We start from the raw sequence: 22307 nt of genomic DNA on the forward strand, positions 1-22307 counted from the left end.
GGTTGCTATTGCTGTAAAGAAACCCAAACCAGGCTGGCAAACAGTGCTGTGCCATGCTGAAGCAGAACATGACGTGCTGTGTCCAGCCCCCAACGCCCATCCTCTCCAGCCCAACTGACTCAAATGCAGCTAAAATGGGGCATATTTCTAAAGGAACGCTGGGCCACCATCTGCTCTATGATCAGGGAATCAGTCTTCTAATCACCTTTAAAAATAGCCATACGGAAACACAGCCTACAAGGAAAACACCCAACACACTGCATGCTTGCTAGTGTCCCATAGGAACAAACGTATCAATCTTTCTGTCCTTCCTCCTCATTAAATACATTCCCAGCTACTCTTTCTATCTGCAGCCTTTCAGAACCTGAACAAGTATCAGAGGCATCTAAAGAAATAAATATTTATCTTGTGCAGTCCAACTTCACCATACCCTGAGCGATGGCTACAGCACAGAGCCCAGCTGGAGGTAAACACTGCTCCAAAATTACTCATTTATTCACCCTCCAGAATTCCCTCCAATTTTCCCACTCACCAGCAGTCTACGCCCTAAAATCTGCTTCAAGTCCCTTTCTCTAGACTGTGGGATGCTCAGACATCTCTAAAGGAACTGACATCTCCCAACTTACACTGCTGGTTCATCAGCCAACATAAGCAAGCAAGTAAAGTCAACGTGATGGAGTTCGTACAGACTGTGTTCACACCTGAGATCCAGAACACTCAAGGGTAACAGTTTTAGAGAGGACAGGATCCACAGCAGTCAGCAAGCCCCTCTTCAAGGGAAATATACACACAATATACACACAAATGTTTTGCCACATTTGACAAAATAAGGCGGTTTAGAAGTTATGCAGACGACATGTAAATACCCTGATGATGGTGTCAGCAGCCACTCTCTGCTGACAGGTATCTGCCCAGCAGCAAGGGGAATTCTGCTCCTCTGTGGCTTCACATTTTTCCTACTCGCTTGATATTGAGTAACCATCAAGTCAAGAGGACATGCATTAACTCTACTTATGTTCTTACTTTCTTAAGTATTTTACAACACAGGAGAAAAGCCAGTGAAGAAAAATGATAGCTTTTAACCCATTTTATTTAGAGGAAGGTTTAAGATTTTTAAACTAAAAAAATTAAACTTTTTTTTTAAACAAAATGGTTATGTAGTGTTGCAAGAGAGCTCATATGCAAGACTTATGCAGTAGGTCACCAAGTTTGGCTGACTTCAGCCAGCACTTCTAACCCTGTGAGCCAAATCCACAGAACGTCATAGAAGAATGTGAGTTTGACACAAGAAGAAACATTTTAGATGTTTACCGGAAGTAATCCTTTCAGAGGAGCACGAACTATTTTTACCATACTAACAGGAGGAGAGCTTACTTCCAGCACAACACAGCTGATTCCTTTTTAAAATACTTGCAGTTGGGCCAACAAACATATCCTGGGCAAAGCTTCTATAAGTAAAATAGTCAACAAGTCACCCGCAGCTGGGAAACACCCCATTTTGAGAAATCCTGCATCTCTGGATGGAGCATACTGCCAAATTTTCAAGACCACCTAGAAACACTGAAAACCAGACAAGGTGATTTCAAAGGAGGCTCAAACAACATCCATCAAGGCCATGATAGGAAATTGAACTTTTAATCAGATTTTTTGGTGGACATTTCTACTTCATAGCTCAGAAACCTCTACAGGTGATGGCCAGATGTCACCTGCTGGACTGTCATCTCTTTCTATACAAGGAACATCTCTTAGAAGATGGTCAGCAGCAACAGGAATGCAATACATGCTTCACTATCAGGAATCCCGGTGTGAAAAAGTAACTGGGAAGGCCATTGATTTCCTTGAGTGATTCCCCTAAAGAAAGGGGGTAACATCTTTGAAAATGACGGGCTTTGAATTTATGGAGAACCACCAGGGTTCGCGATTTCATATCACACAACATTTCGACATTTACAACATGTGGTGTGCAGAAATGCAAATAGAGAACCAAAACCCTGCTCCAGCTGCATGCAACAGCCCTGGCACAGGGCTGGGCACAGGAGGAAAAGGCAAGCTCATTGCACTGGTGGGAGTCAAGAGGTCTCGTCAAAGCATTGGCAATCAGTACTACAGCCTAACAGCTCTGGGCACAGAGCGCCCACCAGGCACAACAAACGCAACTACCCATGAGAAAAATACCAAGCTTGGAACAAGCACCGACTCACACCTCTTTTGGAAAAGCTTCATCACTTTCTCCCTTGTAAGTGCTACTACTTGGAACAAGTCTCATCCACATCAAGCCCGAGTCCCTGTCCACTTCTGCTCCATTCACACCAGGGTGCCAGGAGAGAACGCAAGAAATAAAGATCAGATTTTCTAGTCCAAAGAGCAAACTGAAGGCTCTGATCTTCTATATCCTGAATCCTTACAAGACTTCACCATCCTCTCTATCCAGAAACTTCATTTATCCACCCAAAGTTTCAACTCTCCTGCCACTATTCACAAAATGCCACCATTGCATAATCATGGTGCCCCTCCCAACAGTAAACTACTCTTAAAACATATCAAGATGCCTGTAATATCTGTCAGTGTTACAAAACACAAGTTTCATAGATGTGAGAAAAGCCAGGAGCTATTGTCTGTGCACACACCCCTCTCCCTACTCCCCAGTTAGTTATTGTGCAACCACACACCCAGAACCATGCAGAAAAGTGGCTTTGAACAGGGTATAAGCAGCGTTTAAGGTAAGGGCACAAGAAGGAATTAATGAAAAATTATTAAATCCCATGCGCTGGATCAATAGAACCAGACCCTCTGTCAGAGCAATAAACAGCATGAGGGAAAAAATACCAAATAAGACCATAAAGGAAGCCACGGGTCTCACTTACATGACAGTATTGCACTTCAGCAGTGGGATGTTCACAGCAGCTCAGCCAAGACCTGTTAGACTAAAACAAAACACCTTGCTGGGTCAGAACCAGGGTTTGGTGTTTTGTCTCCAGGAGTGGCAGCAATAGTTGCTGTTTAAGGATGGGCATGTGAGCCTGGCCACCATCAGCAGTGCAGTTTCAACACTGATCCCTGGGTGCCCTGCTGCTGGTCCTGAAAAGTGACCATTAAAAGTGAGGAGGCAAAGGGTAAGGCTAAACCAGCTGCATGGAAAGACCTTTCTTCCACTCACAGTTAAACAACTTTCTTGAACAACTCTTTGTGGGAAATCTCACTAAGGCAATCTGAAAACAGCTGTAACCACGTGTGCAGTGCCACCTGCCTTGCACACCGGCAGATCTGTGAGCAGGACTTCGCTTCACAGCAGCTCCATCACCTTTCCCAGCAGACTGCACTAGAGTCCATGCACACAGTGTCCCAATTCCACTGCATCACCAGGGATGCAAGCTGGGTTTACTGGTTCCCACCTGATTGCCCCCTCTAGATGGAGCAGGGCTGGCAGCCTCCCAGTCCTTAGCATGGCAATCCTTTAAAATAACACACAGCACACGCTGGCCAGCAGCTCTGCAATTTCACATTCAAGTTGCTGCAGTCCTCTGGGGCACATGCCATTTAATCCTGGGCACTTACTGACACCCAACTTGTTTATCTGGTCAAATATTTCCTGGATATTCCTGTGTATTTACATAGACAGATGCTGTATCCCTCCCAGTAGCAGCCACCAAGGGTTTCAAAGAAAAAGGCTGGGAGCAAACAGCTCCGCAAACCCAAATGAAAGCTGTCCCCGATTCAGGGCTGCTGCCAGTGAGCATTCCCAAGCAGGAGAGCTTACACAACTCCTCTCCTTACTGGTCATCCATGGAGCAACCACACAAGTGCTGCCCAAGTGCTGCCTTTCTTTACAGACCTGAATTAACAGAGGAAAGTCCCATTCTGCCTACAGGAGCAGGATTACAAGTTATCTGAGCTCAGTAAAAGCTACTTCCATCGAGAATCTTCAATAACGCTGAATGCCCTCCCACAGAGGCACAAGTCCAGGGGTGCTTCTGAACAGGCAAAACCACAGGCACTGTGTGTCACTGCACTGCAGAGCAGAAAAGCACAAGGCTGAGGGCACTTGCCAGCTCCCTGCCCCTGCGCTGCACACTATGATGGAACAGGCTCTGGAGAGCAAGAACAGGGCTTGAGATCTCCAAAACAAACCACCCACCTTTCCAGACATCTCCCTGTGAACCAGCAAGTGTAACTGACAGGGACAAGTCAAGCTTTGCTTCTGAGTCAACCCTTGGAAGGGAAAAACAATTTCAAGTGATTCCGCGCCTGCCAGCTCCCTGAGTAACGTGACACTCAAAACCCTGACTCAAAGCATCTGGGAAAGTACACACCACGCACTGGAAGCCCACAGGACAGTACTTGCCTGAAGAAAATATTTTGCTGCTCTCACATATTCAGTTCATCCCTGTGGCACATCCACTCACCTGGTAACTATTCTTAGAGATTTCACTCATAATAAAGAGGACATCGGATGCAGCACACAAGTGCAAGCCATTAACAGAAACACTTGGGACAGAAGAACCTTGAGATGCAACAGGAGAAAACTGGCAGATGCCATGTCTCAGAGCACACACACAGAGCCTTTGGAAGCAAGCTTCAGACCATGATCCCTGTGTTTTCCAGCCCCTCAGGCCAAACCTTTAAGCAGGCATTACCATGCTGCCCTGGGGCAGCACCATTTTCCTATCTTATCTACAATCAAACTCACAGCAGGATAGAGTGATTACATGAAATCGGTTAATTATGAGTCCAGCAGGCCTTGCTCTAAACAGCCCAGCCCACAGCTGAAGATGGAGACTCCATCCACCAATGGAGAAAAAGTCAGGGCGCTACACCAGAGGACAAGCTACAAGCCTCTCCTGCCCCAGTTTGCACTTATATACAAGCATCCAAACACAGCAGTTGCTTGCACTACTACCACAATACTAACCATACTAGTTGGTGACTGTCCCAGAACTGGGAGAGAAAGAATTTCACCAGAGAAATCAGGGAAGCACATGACCTGGATGGGCCCAAGACACAACAGCTACTCCCTTTACTCCTTGTTTTAATACCAGGTTTCTATTGATGCTCCCACCATTCCCACTCTTGCACTACCCACACAGCTCAGAGTCAGAGAGGGCCCCACAAAGCAGGGATGTTCTTGCTTGGAGGTACAAGAAACCCCTTCCCAGGCTGGAAGATTTCACAAAACCCACCAGTTTTTCTGTGATGGAAAGCTACAACTATCATTGCCCTCGAAGGAGAGTACAAGAGCTATAGCTTAATAAAATGCAAGAACATTCAATGTATTTTATTACCTATTTTAGGTGCACCTAATCTGCCTGATTTCCAGGAGGAGAGCATTGTACTGTTCAGCAATGATTCCAAAATAATTACTATCTGCCAAGACCACCCATCTTTCACTCCACTCTTAGCACTTGCAATGGGGAGATGACATGGATTGCTGAGGATGCACCCCAGAGAGCCTCTCTCATTTTAAGGGCTGAGTGGGGCCACCCCCTTTCCCATGGAGAATCCCCATCAGGGAAAGGAGCTGTGCTGAGCCTGGTAGCGCTGTGGGCATAAACCAAATGCATGGTAACTTCCCTGTAATGCTTCTCACTGCTGTAGAGCTTACTCGGATTTCCCTGCAGAAGCAATCCCTCCACAGTAGTAATGGGGGATCAGCAGCATTGGGTATGGCTGTTTGGTAGCACCCACAACATAGCTTTGACTGCTCTCAGCAGCCAGCAGGTGTGTGCCTACAAATGTGTCAGTAAATGCCACCTTCCCAGTGGTGAATTGCTGTTCTTTAACCAGAATGTGTTATTTAGGGATATGCTTTCACTACCAGAACAGCGTTGAAAGAGGCTGCATCACTGGAAGTATGACAAGTCACCCAGGATGTTACCAAAGAAATGAAGTCAGTTTGGCACAGGACACTCCAAGGTACTGAAGCCAGTGGGAGCAGCAGAGCCGAGCCCATTGTGTAGAAGCTGCCTACAGTTAAGCACTTCTGAAAGTCTTGATGTTAACAGCCAGCATCCGCAGTCACAGCGTCGGTGCATATGACCATAATGGAAGACTGATACCTGCAAAGGTATCTAAAGAGAAAAAACAGTACTGATCTGGATTATGGAGACCAAGCACTTTGTTCTCAGCAGTTTAAGGCAAGATTATTTGCGCAAACAGAAGGGGTCCAGACCTTTACAGCAGAAATATAACGGACACGCAGATTCACCTGGCTTCATTCTCAACTCTGGGGTGGCGTATCCCAGAATGAAGCACTCCATGATGAGGGACAGCCACCAGATCGAGGTGCACGGCAGCCTGCAGGGGCCCCAAGAACCAGCAGGTGTAGTCTTGTCCCATTTGGCCCCAGCAGCACATTTAGACCAAATGAGCATTTGACAATTCGTATGCTCTCTGGAAGGCTGCTGTTCAAACAGTGTTTCCAGTTTTCCAATAAAAACCTCCAGAATTACTTCCAAGTAGTGCTCTGCTTTTTTTCTTCTTTCCCCAACATGCTCTATAGTTGTTGGTTTTTTCCTTACAGAAAGATTTATTGGAAGAAATCTCACAGCTACAAAGCCTTAAGTCCTTTATTACATTAAAAAAAAAAAACAACCCACCCAAAAAAGAAAAACACAAAACAAACAAAGCAACAACAAAAAAGAAACACCAAAACCCACACCTTCTCCATTTTATTCTTGCTTGTAATGTTTGTTCTAGACCCTGAGTGGGAACAATATGCAGCTATTCTTTTGTTTAAACAAAGCTCCAGTAAGCCCTGGCAGCCTTTACTGTCTTCATTTCTCCTTTCTAGATGTGCTATTTCATACACAAGCAAAAGAAAGCAGAAAATTCATATGGTCTTCCAAATACGCAGAAGCCAACATCACCCTGCTAAGCCTGCACACCTTTAGCCACAGGGAGGCTAAAAATAGTGTGCCGAGCTCTACCTCCTGCCCCTGTGCCCTGGTCCCACCTGGCACCACCAGTACTGCAGCTGGCTGACTGGTTTGAGAAACAAAGGCAAGGACTTGGTGCTTCAGCTATGCACAGGTTACATAGGGAAGAGGCTTCATCCAAGTACCTTCACACCCCAGGGTCTAATTAGGGAGTTTTATAGTAAGTATTTTGCTTTTTGAATTCCTCCCCGGTTATACTTTCAGCTCCACAAGCTGCCCAGGCTGATGTTTACATGAGATTACTAACAGACACTTCAGCACAGAACTAAGGGCTTGCCCGTGCAACACAAGTACGCCTACAGCACGGTGAAGGCACACTGTGCTCCTGCTCTGCTTAACACTACCTACCACAGATGAAGTCCTCAGCACTGCTTCAAGTCCCCTGCCAGTGCCCTCAGTGGCCCAGCTAGTTTGTCCAGCGCACTTCGCCTGCGAGAGCCAGCATAGGTATCTACCTGCACAATAACCACAACATTACTGACCTCAGCCTTTCCACACAATTATGAAAGAGATTTCACTTTTGAGAGAGGCACTTTATCATAAACATTTCCTGGAGCTTCTGTTCCTTTTTAGGCCACATCAGCAATACCAAACAGAGAAAGAGGAATCAAAAGCAGGAGGGGCAGAAATACTTGTAACGTTCACAAGCAGCAAGAGGTAACATAATGAAACAGGCAACAGGGAAAATGCAAGTGTTTCTTACCGACTCAGGATGATAATTTTGAACTACATAGTCCTAATAGCACCAAGAAGATGATACTGCAACAGTGATCATCACCCATGTACAAGTTCTGCAGCATGAAGCAATCCCACGTACTGCCCTTTCTGCTGAAAAAGCAATCCCACATGGCTTGGGATTAGACCCTCTAAGCAGAGCAGATCTGGGCAGTCCTGGACCAGCAGTGATGCAGGAACCTTCAGAGCTGCTCGGCCACAACAGATCCAGATGAACCACTTTGGTTCCTTCCAGTCCATGCAAAACTCGAGAGCGCCACAGCCAGTAGCGCACAGGAGCTCTGAGTTTTGTCAGGACCCATCTCTTCTCAGAGACACTGAGTAATGCCTGGAAACATTATTCACTTCCCCTAATTTCTGCTTTCTGAAAGCAAAGACCATGCTCTTGTATCATTTCAAAGCTCTCAGAGCCATGCAGTCACTGACACCTTGGTATAATCTCAGCACCCTTTACAGACATTCTTAGAAGCAAGCAACTGGCCAAGGTATTTAAAATATCCAAGCTTTTCCTAGGAATCCTCTTTGGCTTTCGGAGGCTCTCATTTCTTTTCTGACCTTTCACACAGCGTGACAAGTCTCAAGTGTTTTAGGAAAGCAGGCTTGTTCAACTGAGCGTTAAATGCAAAATGTGAAAGGGCAAGACGACAGCAATTAACATTTTGTTACTGAAGAAAAGCATGTGTCCAGAGCGCCACATGCATGTACATGCATGTTCCTAGAAGAGTAGCTTTAGGAGTCACAACCCTTAGCTCTGCTTCCTCAAGACCTCAGTGCCACAAGCTCACAGGTCAGTACCGCACACGTCACGTTCAGCACACCTCTTCCATCCCTCCGACCGACGTTCCGAGCTGACAGCTCCACACACCCCAGCGCGAGGTCACCTGTGACAGAACCACGCTAGGAGAGGTTATAGCAAAATAGTTAGGGAAAACTGTCTACTAAGGAGGAAGATACACCTTATTTTTCAGCACTGTGAACACCACAACTGACAGACACCCAACATTTTAACATCCACTACATGTTTTGCTCAGCATACAAGTACACCCCCAAAGGCTTCTGGAATAACTAACAATAAAAATCTTCCTCAAGACCAAACTTAAGCTGTAGGCTGCTGCTGTCACCCAAAGATTTACATGCAGGAAGAATGACACACCCACTCCCTCCATAAACCCCAGCAGAGCTGCCAGCCCTGGCCTGCCGAATGGCTTTGTTTACTGGTACACCTTTATCTGAATGAGTATGTAAAAAGAGTTTTTCATTCAGAAGCTGCAGTCATTTTACATCTGAGTGAGTTAGAGAATGTACTTAACTAGCAGGGAAGAAAACACTTCCCACAGCTTCACCTCTATCTTATCAATATGACTATTTGCTATGCTGTAACTGCAATTCTTTTACTGAAACGGTAGGCGTATGGATAGAAACTCTAGTATAAGCCCAATTTTACAGTCACAGCCAGAACTACACTGGTGTAAACTTGTTCCTTTCTGTATCAGGGGAGCCCCTTCTCACCTTTACACCAGCCATATGTGGGGGGACTCTTCAGCTGCACAAAAACCACTTAGAGCAGCAGAGTTGCTCATCGTTAGAGCATCTGGTATTTTTACTGCAATGACAGTAAGACTTCTCCAGCTGCTCTGCTGAAGGGATTCACCATAACCCAAGAAGTTATTGTGTCCTAACAAGCAGTATATTTAATTTTGCTTCTGTACTGCCACATACAGTCATACCCATGCAACAAAAATGCATGCTAGTTCAAGGCAAACAGCAAAACACACAGGTGGGCAAGGCACTGTTCTCAGTTTGGGGACACAGCTGAGGTGCCAGCTGAGCTAGCTCTACAGGGGAGCATTAGTTCTGGATCTCAGACACCATTGGTGAAACCTGTTTTGCATCAATATGAAAATTTCAAGTTTCACATGGCTTTTAACACTAGTAACTACTCTGGTAAAAAAATACAAACATACTTCAGATAGGGCTAGAAGTTAACTTTTCTTCCCAAAGGCACCACAGAGAAGCCAGCCTTTGAGAGTGCCATGGCATTATCCACATCCAAGTACAAGAAATCAACACATAAGCTCAGGTGTTAGAAGAACCTTTCTGCCACAGGAGTGGAAACTTGCCAGACCCACAAACATGAAAACAGGAGATCTGGGTTTAGTTTGGTTTTTGCTGTTGGATATCAGCTGTTCCTCATCCCATACCTCTACTCACATCTATGTACTTCACAAGGGAATTGCAGCACCTGCCTCAATACCATCTGACAGCCCTTAGCTTTTAGCAGGTACAACCACAAAGGCGGAGCTGACACTGGTGCACTGGGCCACCTCTGTGCATCCCAGGATGGGCAGAGAAGCTCCGTTGCACAGCTCTTCTCAAACACCCAGAAAGCGAACACCTGCTATACCTTTGTAAAGATTAAAGCCTCTCAGGTGTTACCATGTTTTAATTCACCTCAGTTGAAATCAACACTGTTTGTACACCTTCTACACCATAACAGAAACAGAAATTTACCAGTAAAAAGCAATTTTGTCCCCAAGTTTCTTCTCGTTGACATTTCTGTCCAGGAGGTTGTAGCAGATGTTGGTGGTCGCCCCTTTCATCCACTCAATGAAGATCTTCCCCTTTGTCACATCGAAGTTGTACTTTAGAAAGGGTCCCGTGTGCTGACTCTTCCAGTAAAACTCTTTAGCAATGTCACCCCAAAATTCTGCAAAGGCAAGGGCCGGAGCTCATGACCCAGAAACAGGTACAGAGAAGGAAGAGGACGATTTAAGAGGAGCAGCCCGCACGTGCGGGGCTCACCCCGGCCCCCCAGCCCCGCTCTCCTCCCGCCCTGCGAGCAGCTCCCGGGGGAACCGGCGGCGCCTTGCGGGAACGCCTCACCGCCGGCCTCCGCCGCGGCCCTCCCGGGGGAGCGGGCAGGGAGGGGGGTCCGGCCGGCGGCGCTCACCGTGCGGCTCCTCCACAGAGCGCTGGTAGAGGCGCTCATAGTGGGGCAGCGAGGGGACGTGCGCCGCCGGCAGCAGCTCGGGCCGCGGCCGGTACAGCCGGGCCTGCTCCTGGGGCAGCACCATGGCGGGGCGCCGGCGGCTCTGGGCGGGCGCGCGGCCGCCGAGCCCGCTTCAAAGCGGGGCGGAGATGGCGGCGGCGGCGGCGTCCCGCCCCCCCGGAGGGCGGGGAGGGCAGCGCCACCCTGGAGGGCCAGAGTTCGCCCGCCCGCCCGCCCGCGGCGGCGGCGGCGGCGGCGGCGGCGGCGGCGGCGGCCCGCAGCACCCGCCGTGGCCGACCCCGCGGCCGGAGCAGGCCCGGGCAGGCAGGGGCTTGCCAGCAGCCGGCTGCGGGCGGTGTGTCCCTGTCAGCCATGTCACCCTGTCAGCCGTAACGCCCCCGTCATCCATGTTTCCCCCCACCCACCATGTATCAGCCGTGTCCCCACGGTCAGTGGTGTCCCCCTATCAGCCAGAGCCTCTCTGTCACTAGTGTCCCCTCTGTCCGCTGTGTCACACCCACCACCCCCATTAGTGGTGCCCTCTCCGGTCAGCCATGCCACTTCCATTAGTGGTGTCTTCCCCCTGTCAGACCTGTCCCCTCCATCACTGGTGACTACCTGTCAGCCCATGTCCCCCATCATCAGCCATGTTCCCTCATTAACACTGCTGCCCCATCAGCCATGTCTTCCTCCTCAGCGGTGTCCCCCATGAGCCATGTCCCCTCATGGCCAGTCCCCACCTCTTGGCCAGGCATGGCGGGACAGCCTGGGGCACCATCAATGACATCCTCCTTCACCAGCCCCAAAACAGGCCCAGAGGCTGTGGCCATGCTTGATGCCTGGTGCCCTGCAGAAAACAACCTTAATTTTGGTTCAAGACATTCCACTTCCCCGCCACTGACTGGCTGGGTGACTACAGTGAGCCACGTCAGTTCACCAAGCACCCTCCCCTGCAAAACATTTTACAGACCTTGTGTAGTTACTGAGAAATTAAACCATTTTTTTCACCAAGAAAGCAGTCAAATGCTGGAACAGGGGACCAGAGTAGCAGCAGGGTCTCAGCCTTTGGAGATAGTGAAAACTCAGCCAGACAATCCTCTGAACAACCAGCCCTTTCATAGCAGGAGGCTGGACCTAGGGTCTCCCAAGGGACCAACGTGATTCTGTGAGTCTCTGGTCTCAGAGGCGGGAGCTGCCTATGGTAGTACCTCCTGCAGCGTACCCATTCTCAGCTCAATCCTTAACGTTTCCTGCACTGAGCTAGGCTGCCCCAATGGCACTGCCTAGATAGGCTGCTGAAACCTTGAATGTCTCTTCTGCCCAGGGGAATATCACCCCTTTGAGTGAAACTCTGGTGTGCCCAGGGAGCCATTTGCTCTGAAGCCTTAGGCGATTTTGGTAGTGGTTTGGGCTGGAGCCAAGGAGCACTCAAAAGATAAAGGTCCATAACCTTGAACTTGGCACAGTATTCCTCAGGCTGGAGGGCAATGGCATGGTGTCAGCAAGCAGGTACAGCCTGTTCCAGCACCCTTGGTGTTTTCCGTGGTTTAACGCACTCCCGGGGAGCATTGCTTTGCTCTACACTGCAAGAGCTGCAAACCTGTGGCGTGGTGAGCATCATCTGCCACACCATGCAATGTTTTCATCAGCAAAGAGACCAAAAACTGTTCTACAGAAAAGAGTGGCTAGTGCTGGTATGTATTTTCTGTTAACGATGCTCCCTAGTTTTGAAGGGCGCATCTACGCTGTAGCTCCCACCTCTGGTGTTAGTCTGCTGGCTGTCCACACTGCTTGAGGGCAAAGTCTCTGACTCCTTTTGGGAGGACATAGCTGGTTTCCCTCAAGATGAAACCCAGGAGTAGTTCAGATGATACCTGCCTTCATGGGTTGTACTCTGCAGGCAGCATCACTCCAGGGATGCTCTCTACACCTCACCAACATGACCTCAGCAGGCTTTACACCCCAAATAAGTCAGCCGCCCTCACACCGCACTGTAGCACATGTAACAAAGCTTCCTTAACCATATGCTATGAAATCACTGTCCTGGGAAGCTGCAGTGTGGCCTCATATTGCTTATTTGCTATTAACCAAAAAAGTCACAGGAAGGAATAGTTATAACTTAGGGTGCAAGGACTCAATCTCTACTTAGTAAACCACACGGATATAAGTAAAGTCTCCAATACAAGTCCACATCCATCCAGATGCCCAGTTTTAGCACATTCCGTGTTGGAGTTTCAGCCTGGGATGAGCAGGCTTACTCTGTGGATACAGTCAAACCCTGCAAGGTACTTCCCTCCTCCCATTTTCCTATTACAAAGGGATGTTTCCGAAGAAAAAGTCAATTTGGCCCTGCAGCCTGGGGTCCTGGGCATGGGTGGTTTTGAAGCTCCCCCAGAGCTACAGGAGTTGCCCTCCTCCAGTGCTCCCCTTGAAGTCATGGTCCAGGCACAGCCCCATGATTTGTGGGGTACACATGGCACATTGCTTAACAACCCCAACTGGAAAGGGGGACAAACCCAACACTTCTAAAGTCCTTCAGAAGCCACCTCACACTGAACATTTTCTATTACGAGTTGCCAGCCCTTAGTTTTAGCAGCCTCCATCTCAAAGGATTTTGCATTTATAGGCAGGACTTGGCAGCTCCCTAACAAATCTTCTGTCTCCCCACATGCCGGGGAGGTACTTGTAGTTCTCCTCACTGCTGGGAAAGTGCTTTGTTGCTCTCCCTGCCATGTGATGGGTGCCCCAGGGCCAAGAAAGAGGTGTTGTCTGTTCTGGGAGGCTCCCTCTGGTTTTCTTCTCATTGGCCTTCTGCTCTAGTGATTTGCCCAGCTGAAATTCTCCACCAGACTCAGTGACAGCATGATTTCTTTCCAGCAACTGTTGCCTGCTGTGGGCAGAATGTACTGAGCCACAAGACCAGAGCAGCACCATATCCCAACAGCCCCTCAGCTGTCCTCTGTTCAGCACTACCCACTATGGGCTGCTGTGGCCAGGGGATTTTGTTGTTGTGCTTCAGCTGTCCACAGCTGTGGTCCGGGAAGCTGCCTGATGGGAAGCAATTACATCATCTCTCACAATGCACCTGCAGATGGGAAAACTCAGAACAGCCTCCTGGATGCATTTTCCCATGCTCTCTCCTCTTGCACAGGTCTGATAACCCTGAAAGCACCTGTGTACAGAGCTGCAAACCACATAGTTGGTACCATCGATCAGACCCCCCTATTGCACAAACACAGCCCTTCTCAAACTTTCTTTTCAGTGGTCCACAGCTGAAATATATTCAGGCCTCAATTCAGTTATTTCATAGGCTCCAAGGAAAGGGCTCTTGTTGTGTGACCATGCCGTGCTACTCCAGCTCCCTTCACCCCAGAGCAGCTTACATCCAGCTGGGTTCCTGCCTCAGGAGCTGGTGTGTGGTGGGACTGGATGCTGCAGGGTTTGTTCCATGCTTGGCTCCCAGCTCTCCTCCTGATTTATTAGGTAGCCCTGGAAAATCAGCTGTGTTTTGGGCCCTTCATCTCCTCTTCCTGTAAAGGAATAAAAGTACATAAAGGGGACATATTAATGTATATTGCAGTATCTTATAGAAACTCAGAGGGTCAAAAAAATGATACTGGCCAGGACATGTGGTGCCTTGCTCACACACACAGGTCACTGGGCTGTGCACAGGGAGAGGATACCCAATTTGCCAGGGATGAGGGTCTGCTGCGCATGGGCTCTTTGTAGAAGATAATGGGTGAGCTCTTGGTGCTCTCAGGGTCAGCTGCTTTTGCGATGAGCTCTGAGCAAAACCCATGGAAGGGACTCTTCTGCAACTGAACGGCTTTTCTTTGTCAAAATTTGGGTGTGCAGGATGCAGCATGGCAGGAAGGAAGCAGCCCACAGTAGTGGAGGAAGCAACCCAGAAAGGCACAGAGGGGTGTGAGCCACACCAAGGTTGGTGTCATGGCTGAGTCCCATGTGCTTGCTTGGAGGAGGAGGACAACAAGCCACCTCCTCTCCTACTGACTGTCCACTTACCCCAGAGCATCCCCTGGACAGGGCAGCCTGGACATGGGCTTGGCGAGGCTGTAACAGGTCTGGCCAGGCAGGTTCAATAGCTTGGTGATATGGTTGTCAGTGATGGTAATCACAGAAGACATCCTCTTAACATGGACCTAACCCCTGGTGAACATTTCACAGCACAAACAAGCTTATGCCTTGCACAGACACGCCAGAGGTAGTAGGAGGCTTTATCAGGATATCTTAAAGTGGGAAGGGAAAATTTTCTTCTATTATGAACAACTGCAAGGGCAGGGAATCACGGGGCAGAATGAAGGAGCAAAGGACCTGGAAGGAATCCCAAGTGACAGCAGCAAACCATCCTGGAACCTCCGGAGCAGGCGAGAGAGAAGAAGCAGGGTGGGCATCTGACAGCAAGGGTCATCTTATCACAGAATCACAGAATGGTAGGGGTTGGAAGGGACCTCTAGAGATCATCTTGTCCAACCCCCATGCTTGAGCAGGCACACCTAGAGCAAGGGGCACAGGAACACATCCAGGAGGGTTTTAAATGTCTCCAGGAAAGGGACTCCACAACCTCTCTGGGCAGCCTGTGCCACTGCTCTGGCACCCTCACAGTAAAGAAGTTTCTTCTCATATTGAGGTGGAACTTCCTGTGTTCCAACCTGTGCCCCATTGACCCTTGTCCTGTCATTGGGCACTATTGAAAAGAGCCTGGTCCCATCATCCTGACACCCACCCTTTAGATATTTATAGGTATTGAGGTAATCCCACCTCAGTCTTCTCTTCTCCAGGCTGAACAAACCCAGGTCTCTCAGCCTTTCCTCATAAGGGAGGTGCTCCAGTCCCCTGATCATCTTGGTAGCTCTCTGCTGGACTTGCTCAAGCAGTTCCACATCCTTCTTAAACTGGGCAGCCCAGAACTGGACACAGTACCGCAGATGTGGTCTCACTAGAGCAGAGTAGAGGGGGAGGAGAACCTCTCTCCATCTGCTGGCCACACTCCTTTTAATGCATCCCAGGATACCATTGTCCTTCTCGGCCACAAGGGCATGGTGCTGGCTCAGGGTCACCTTGTTGCCCACCAGCACTCCCAGGTCCTTCTCAACAGAGCTGCTTTCCAGCAGTTCAGCCCCAGCCTGTGCTGGTGCAGGGGGTTGTTCCTCCCCAGGGGCAGGACCTTGCACTTGCTCTTGTTGGATTCCATGAGGTTCCCCTGGGCCCAGCTCTCCAGCCTGCCCAGGTCTCCCTGGATGACAGCACAGCTTCTGGTGTATCAGCCACTCCTTCCAGCTTGGTATCACCAGCGAACTTGCTGAGGTTACGCTCTGTCCCTGCATCCAGGTCACTGATGAATATGTTGAGCAGGACTGGACCCAGCACAGACCCCTGGGCCTGACCAGCGCTGCCAAAGGGATGTGCTCAAGGTTAGCTATACTAAAATGGGCCTGTGGTGCCCATGTCCCTGGTAGGCACCCATGTTGGCCCTTGTGTGGGAGATGGTGAGCAGTAGGACAGCTAGCAGAGAGCTCGAGGCTGGGCAGTGCTGCAGGCTCCAACTTGCCTTGCAGGTACAGAAGGGAAGGCACCATGCAGCACCACAACCATCCTTGGGCTATGCCACTGGTACCCCCCCTTCTCCCACACGTGATGGTGCTCTGCGGACTCAAGCAGTATGGATCCCCAGAGCAGCATCCTGGGAGCTGTGAGGCCACAGCAAGCTGGAGGAGATGGGGTGGGAGGACATGACTGGGCTGTGGATTTTCCTGCTGGGGTTTTTTACACTGATTTTCAGCTCATGGTCAGGCTAGGCCACCCTTTGCTTGCACTGAATGAACCAGCACATAGTGGCAATGGGGTTAAACGCTGGATCCCATAGTCTCTCCACTGATGACGCTCCTCCTCTTGCTCTCCCTCTTTGTTGGCTGCAGAGGAAATTTTAATCAGCACCATGATAACAGCCTTTCAGTCCTGCTGGGAGTTATCGGCTCCTTTGTTTGCAAATGTAACTGCTCATACCAATCCAGCTCTGGGCTCCAGCACATGATGGCTCAGCTCCACAGCTCTTTGGCTCAAGCAGCCTCCCTCCCCACTGGCCAGCTGCTCCCAGCTATTGGGGTATCAGGGTGTTAAAACAAGCCAGGTTGTGCTGAACACAAAGATCAAGCCTGAGCAACTTATTCCTGCCTCTGCTGTCACTGGGAGAGAGACCTTTGAATTTCAGGCTGGTTTAAGCTTTGAAGAGTAGCTGGTGAATATCAGAGCCTGGTAATTTAGCCCTTTGCAGAGTACAGACAATATACTTATAATCATTTTACATGCTGATGAGCTAGTAGTGCAATCAGGGTTATAAATCAAACCCAGGAGGCATGTTAGGGCTGTTTGCCTGAGCTTTTTGAGCGATCAAGCCACAAGAAAATGTCTGTCTCCTAGATGGGGCCAATTAACCTTATAAAGATGCACTCTCCTCTCACAGCAGCTCATTTGTTTACTTGGGTTCTGCCAGCTGGTGATATTTTCATTCTGGAAGAGGGGGCCAGGTCAGTACAAGATTTGGTGGAGGCCCGGGCTGCAGAGGGAGGGAAACCAGGCTCAGGAGAGAGGGTGCCTTGATCAGTGGCACGTTAGAGGTTGGAGTTTAATAACTGGCTTCCCTATCTGGCTTCATAGCTGTCCCCAGGCTTCAGAGCGTGTCCACCCATAAATGTAGCCACCTTCTTTTGTCCCTCTTTTATTGAGTAGTAAGAGATAGCTGGAGCTCTGGGGCGCTCAGCGAGTGCAGCCCATATAGCAGCCCTGTCCTGCAGGCTCCTTGAGCTCAGGCCCACATAGCCTGTGCGGGCAGGTGGCAGCGGCGTGCCCTCTGCTGATGAGCTGCCAGCCATGCAGGTCTGCTGCACCAGGGCCCGCAACGCCAGCGGTGCAGGGTCTGCAGTGACAGCAACGCAGGGTCTGCAGTGCCAGCAACTCAGGGTCTGTAATGGCAGCTGTGTGGGGCCTGCAGTGGCAGCGATGTGGGGTCTGCGGTGCTGGCAATGCAGGACCCATGATGGCCATGGGGTCAGGGCACATGCAACACGGTCCCCTGGCACCATCTGCTTCTGCCCTGCCCAGAGCCTGGAGCAGCCAGGAGCTGAGCTGCACCGGGATGCTTCTCCAGTACCCGACAGCAAGAAAGCCATTACCTATCTGCATAGTGGGGAGCTGGGGCTATTGCCCAGCCCTGCACCCAGCTCCCTCACTGGACATGAAGCTTAGGCAAGGTCAAGGGCTTATATGTGGGCACAGGAGCACGGCCTATGGTCAGCTTGGGGGCAGCACCAGTGCTTGGTGGGACTGAGAGGGCTGGTCACAGCACCCAAAAAAGCGGGGCTGCTTTGCTTTTGTTTTGCTTCCTTCTGGCTTGGCCGTGCCTGCCCCACACTGTGTGGGGATGTCCGTGTGCTGGGAGCAGGATGGGGGCTGCTTTGAGTGAGGAGGGTTTGGGGTGGTACAAGGATGTAGCCAGGCAGACCTGGAAGCAAAGGGACACGGCTGGAGTGGGGCCGGCATGGAGCTGAGGTCGATGCTGACGCCAGAGGGTGGTGTGGTCTCATGCATTCCCAGCACCAGACCCTCGAAGCTGCTGAGGACTATGGTCTGCAATTTGGTGCAGGGACTGGTCATTTGCTGTGAAAACCTGTTGGACCTCGCAGCACCACGGGCCTGGGTAAAAGGCAGCCAGTGACTCATCCAGGAGCTGCCCCCAGATTCAGTGGAGACAGGCTGCAGCCTGTCCCACCCCAGCCATACCCTCAGTACCCAGGACCCCAAAACTGGGCTCTAGGCATTGCTCACCCGTGGTTTTGGCTGTGCTCTGCCTGGGGGTGGGGGCACAACCTCTGGGGACCCGAGGGAGCCACCAACAAACACGCCACGCTGCCACACACGGGGGGCTTGGGCTCCCTGCAGCATCAGGCAGGTGCTGCAAGATGGAGACTCTTTCCTTCATCGCCCAGGAATTACAGAACCACAGGAGCTGCATCTTTACCATAGCTGGTGTCCCCAGGAGCTGTGGCAGGCAAGGGACAGGCAGGCCTGGGAACAGGAAAGCCACTGCTGGAGACACATCACTGCTCTGTAACACTGGTAAGAAGAGGACTTGGAGACAGCTTTTATTTATTTTTTTCAGAGGTTTTTTAATGCTTATTTTTTAACAGATGGTTTAAATTTTTGTTTTCTACAATAATTCAATGTAAAAATCCCCATACAATATACAACAGTTTGAACATTTGGAATAAGAAATCCAGCTTGGGGAGACACATAAGTTCAGCTATTTTCTAACACAGGTAGCAAATTCCCTCCACCCTCCCCCAAATTCATAGCCAGGAAGGCATGTGGATGGGAATGATTTACAAATGTCACTCCCACCCTGTCAAGACACTGGCTGCACTGTCCCTGCCCCTGCCCATATTGCAGCGGGATGGTCCCTCAGGCACATCACCTCGGTAAGGGCAGGGTCCCCTCCATAGGATGCCTGGGAGCCTCCAACATTGCAAGGCAAAGTCTGCGGTCAAGCGAGGCCGGCTGGCACTTGTGCGTGTGATGTGGGATGCTCTGAATGGACCCTGCATGCAGGTCCCTCAGGGTACAGGGCTCCCTCAGGATGGAGGAGAGACCCGTCCTCCCTTTGGCAGCAGTGCCAGCAGCTCTGTGCCCTGGTGCAGCCATAAGGTCGTTGGAAGGGGGTGGCCATGTCCCTGCATGGCCTAGCCCGAGGGAAGGAAAACAAAGATGATGCAAGGGTCTCTAGCTCTAGGGCCTGAGGGGTCATCTCAGGGATAGCTCACTGGCCTGGGATCTGGCAGTCTTTCAGGAAGCCACTTTGGCCTGGCCCATGGTACTCAAGCAGCCTGGGATGGTCCTACTTGAACAGCTTGGAGTGGTCCTGCTCAAGCTACATGCAGTGGTCCTGCTTGAGCAACATGGGAAGGTTCGGCTCAAGCTACGTCGGATGACCCTGCTCAAGCAGCCTGCAGAGGTCCGGCTCGAGCAGCGTGGGGTGTTTCTACTCAAGCAGCACAGGATGGTTCTGCTTGAGCACCAGTAGAATGGTCCTGTTCAAGAAACCTGGAGTGGTTCTGCTTGAGCAGCATGAAATGGTCCTGCTGGAGTAGCATGGAGTGTTCGTGCTTGAACAGCATGGAGTGGTCCTGCTCAAGCAGTGTGGGATGGTCCTGCTCAAGCAGGCCAATGTGGTCCTGCTCAAGAAGCATAGGGCAGCTTGCTTAAGCAGTGTGGGATGGTCCTGCTTGAGCACCATGGAGCAGCTGCAAGTGGCAGGGATGGTTCCTCACATCCTGCAGCATCCCAAGTGCTGCATTCAAAGCCATGTCTGGCCTTTCTTGTCCCTGTTGGAAATCCTCCACTGCTTGAAGTCTCCCACAGATGTCTGTGTCTGAAGGGATTCCAGAGGGCTCTGGTCAAGCTCAGTGTTCCAAAATAGTTATTGCTAATGCTAAATCAGGACATTGATGACTTTGTCTAGCTGAGTTTTGAAACCTTCCAAGGGCAGATATCCTCCCACTTCCCCAGTGACCAGTTCCAGCTGCACCAGCCCTAGGGAGAGGTGTTTCCTGATGTCCAGCATGAATGTCCCAGCCTGCAAGCTGTGGCCATTACCTCTACTATGAAAGTGCCTTGAATAGTGGGGATGGGGTGCGAGGCTGGTCGTCCATCTAACCTAGCCACACATCCCAGCCCCAACAGTAAGGGCCCTTCCTGCTTGCATCAGGGATGGCTGTGTTGGTGGTGGCTTTCCTGGCTCGTAAGGGATGGGATACAAGGCATGGGACGGAGGAATAGAAGGAGAAAATAACAGCAGGAGTCAGATGTGCTGGGAGTAAAAGAGTGCAGAGAGGATGAGGAGAGGAAGAATGGGAGAGGTCAGGCTGGGAAAAGATGGGAAGTCAGGATGGAATTGGGAGGTGAAGGAGAATGGAAGGACAGTGAGAGAGGGAGGTTGCGAGGTAAAGGAGGGAGGCTGGAGCTAAGGGAGGATGGTTAGAGGTCAGGAAGATGTGGAGAGCAAGTCTGTGAGATAGGTGGGATGCCTGGAGGATAAGGAGGGATGGGGAGATGGGGAGAGATGGAGGAGCATGAGGAGAAACAGGGAGACTGTGGGAGGCGAATGATGAAATGGTGAGATAGCCAGAGGTCAGGTACGAGGAGGAACAGGGCAAGAGATGAAAGAACATGAAAAAAGATGGGAAACAATGGGAGGTGGAGGTTCACAGGAAGGATAGAGAGACTGAGGTGGAGGAATAAGAGGCATGAGATGGAGAGGAAGGAGAAGGTATGAAGGATGGTGGAAAGTGGAGGGCAATGAAGAGGAAAAGAGAGGTCGGAGGAGGATGAGGAGGACTAGGCAGATGGTAGGAAGTGGAGGATGAGGAAGAACAGACAAATAGTGGGCGGTGTTGGAGCATGAGGAAGGATGGGGAACAGTGGGAGGTGGAGAAGGATGAAGAAGGTGGGTGAAATGATGGGCAGTAGAGGGAAACAAGGAGACATGAGATGGTAGGTGGTGGAGGACAAGGAGGGAGGGAGAGATGAAAATGAAAGAGGAGGGATGAGGAGACAGTGAGAGATGGATAAGGATGACAGGAGGGGTGGAGAGACATTCAGGGGTTTAGAGGAAGACAAAGATTGGTGGGTAGTAGAGGAGGATGGATGAGGAGATGGTGGGAAATGGAGAAGCACAAGGGGGGAGGACTGGAAATGTGGGGGTGGAGGAGGAGGAGGAGGTGGGATTAGGTGATGTTGGCAGCTGGAGGGATGGGACAATGGTGGGAGGTGAGGGTGGATTTTCGGGCGAGGGGGATGAGGAGATAGGAGGAGGTAGAAGAGGCTGAAGGAAGATAGGAAAAAGATGAGAAGTGGAGGAGGTTGAAATGCGTTGGGGTGATGGCGGGAGCTAATGGAGGATGAGCAGGGATAAGAAGATAGTAAGATGTAGAGGAGGACAGAGTGGTGATGGGAGCTGATGGAGGATGAGAAGGGATGGTGAGATGTTGACATAAGGAGGAATATGAAAGGAAAAGAGAAACTGGAGACAAAGCAAGAGGAAGATGGATGGAACGATGGAAGTGGAGAAGGAAGAGAAGACATGGGGGGATGGTGGTAGGTAGATGAGGATAACAAGGAATGGGATGTGATAGATGAAGGAGGAGCAGGGGAGGGATGGGATGCAAGTGTGACAGAAGACAGGAAGGTGGGATATGATGGGCAATGGAGGAGCACAGGAAGGAGGGATGGGAGGTTGTGGGTGATATAGAAGTGCGGGAAGAAGGGATGGGGTGTGGTGCGGAGCACAGGGGGACAGGAGGGGACATGGTGGGTAATGGGGGAGCATGGCATGGCAGGGAGGGATGGGACACGGTGGATGACAGAGGAGCACACTTTGGAAGGAGTGTGGAAGGATGTATGGGATATTAAGGGGGTGGAGGAGAACAGGGAGGGATGGGAGGCAGTGGGTGATGGTGGAGCACAAGACATGTGCATCATAGGACATGATGGAAGATGCAGGAGCACAGGAAGGAGGGACAGGACATGGTGACCAATGGAGGAGCACAGAAAGGAAAGATGGGATGTGGTGGGTGACGGAG

The 22307-nt window shown here is 50.4% G+C and overlaps 1 protein-coding gene across 2 annotated transcripts in view; it reads right to left on the bottom strand.

Moving 5' to 3' along the window:
• Positions 1-10813, bottom strand: part of ACSS2 (acyl-CoA synthetase short chain family member 2) — a 34124-nt gene extending 23311 nt beyond the window's left edge. For both annotated transcript variants that reach the window (XM_075108467.1, XM_075108466.1), the window contains exons 1-2: positions 10618-10813; positions 10179-10374 (exon numbers count right to left, since the gene is read on the bottom strand). In XM_075108467.1, coding sequence (XP_074964568.1) covers positions 10179-10374; positions 10618-10741 — 320 coding nt within the window. In that variant the 5' untranslated portion in view covers positions 10742-10813. The remainder of the gene's footprint in view (positions 1-10178; positions 10375-10617) is intronic.
• Between the last annotated feature and the right edge of the window lie 11494 nt (positions 10814-22307).

The sequence above is a fragment of the Phalacrocorax aristotelis genome, chromosome 13, assembly GCF_949628215.1.
Source record: "Phalacrocorax aristotelis chromosome 13, bGulAri2.1, whole genome shotgun sequence".
NCBI lineage: Eukaryota > Metazoa > Chordata > Aves > Suliformes > Phalacrocoracidae > Phalacrocorax > Phalacrocorax aristotelis.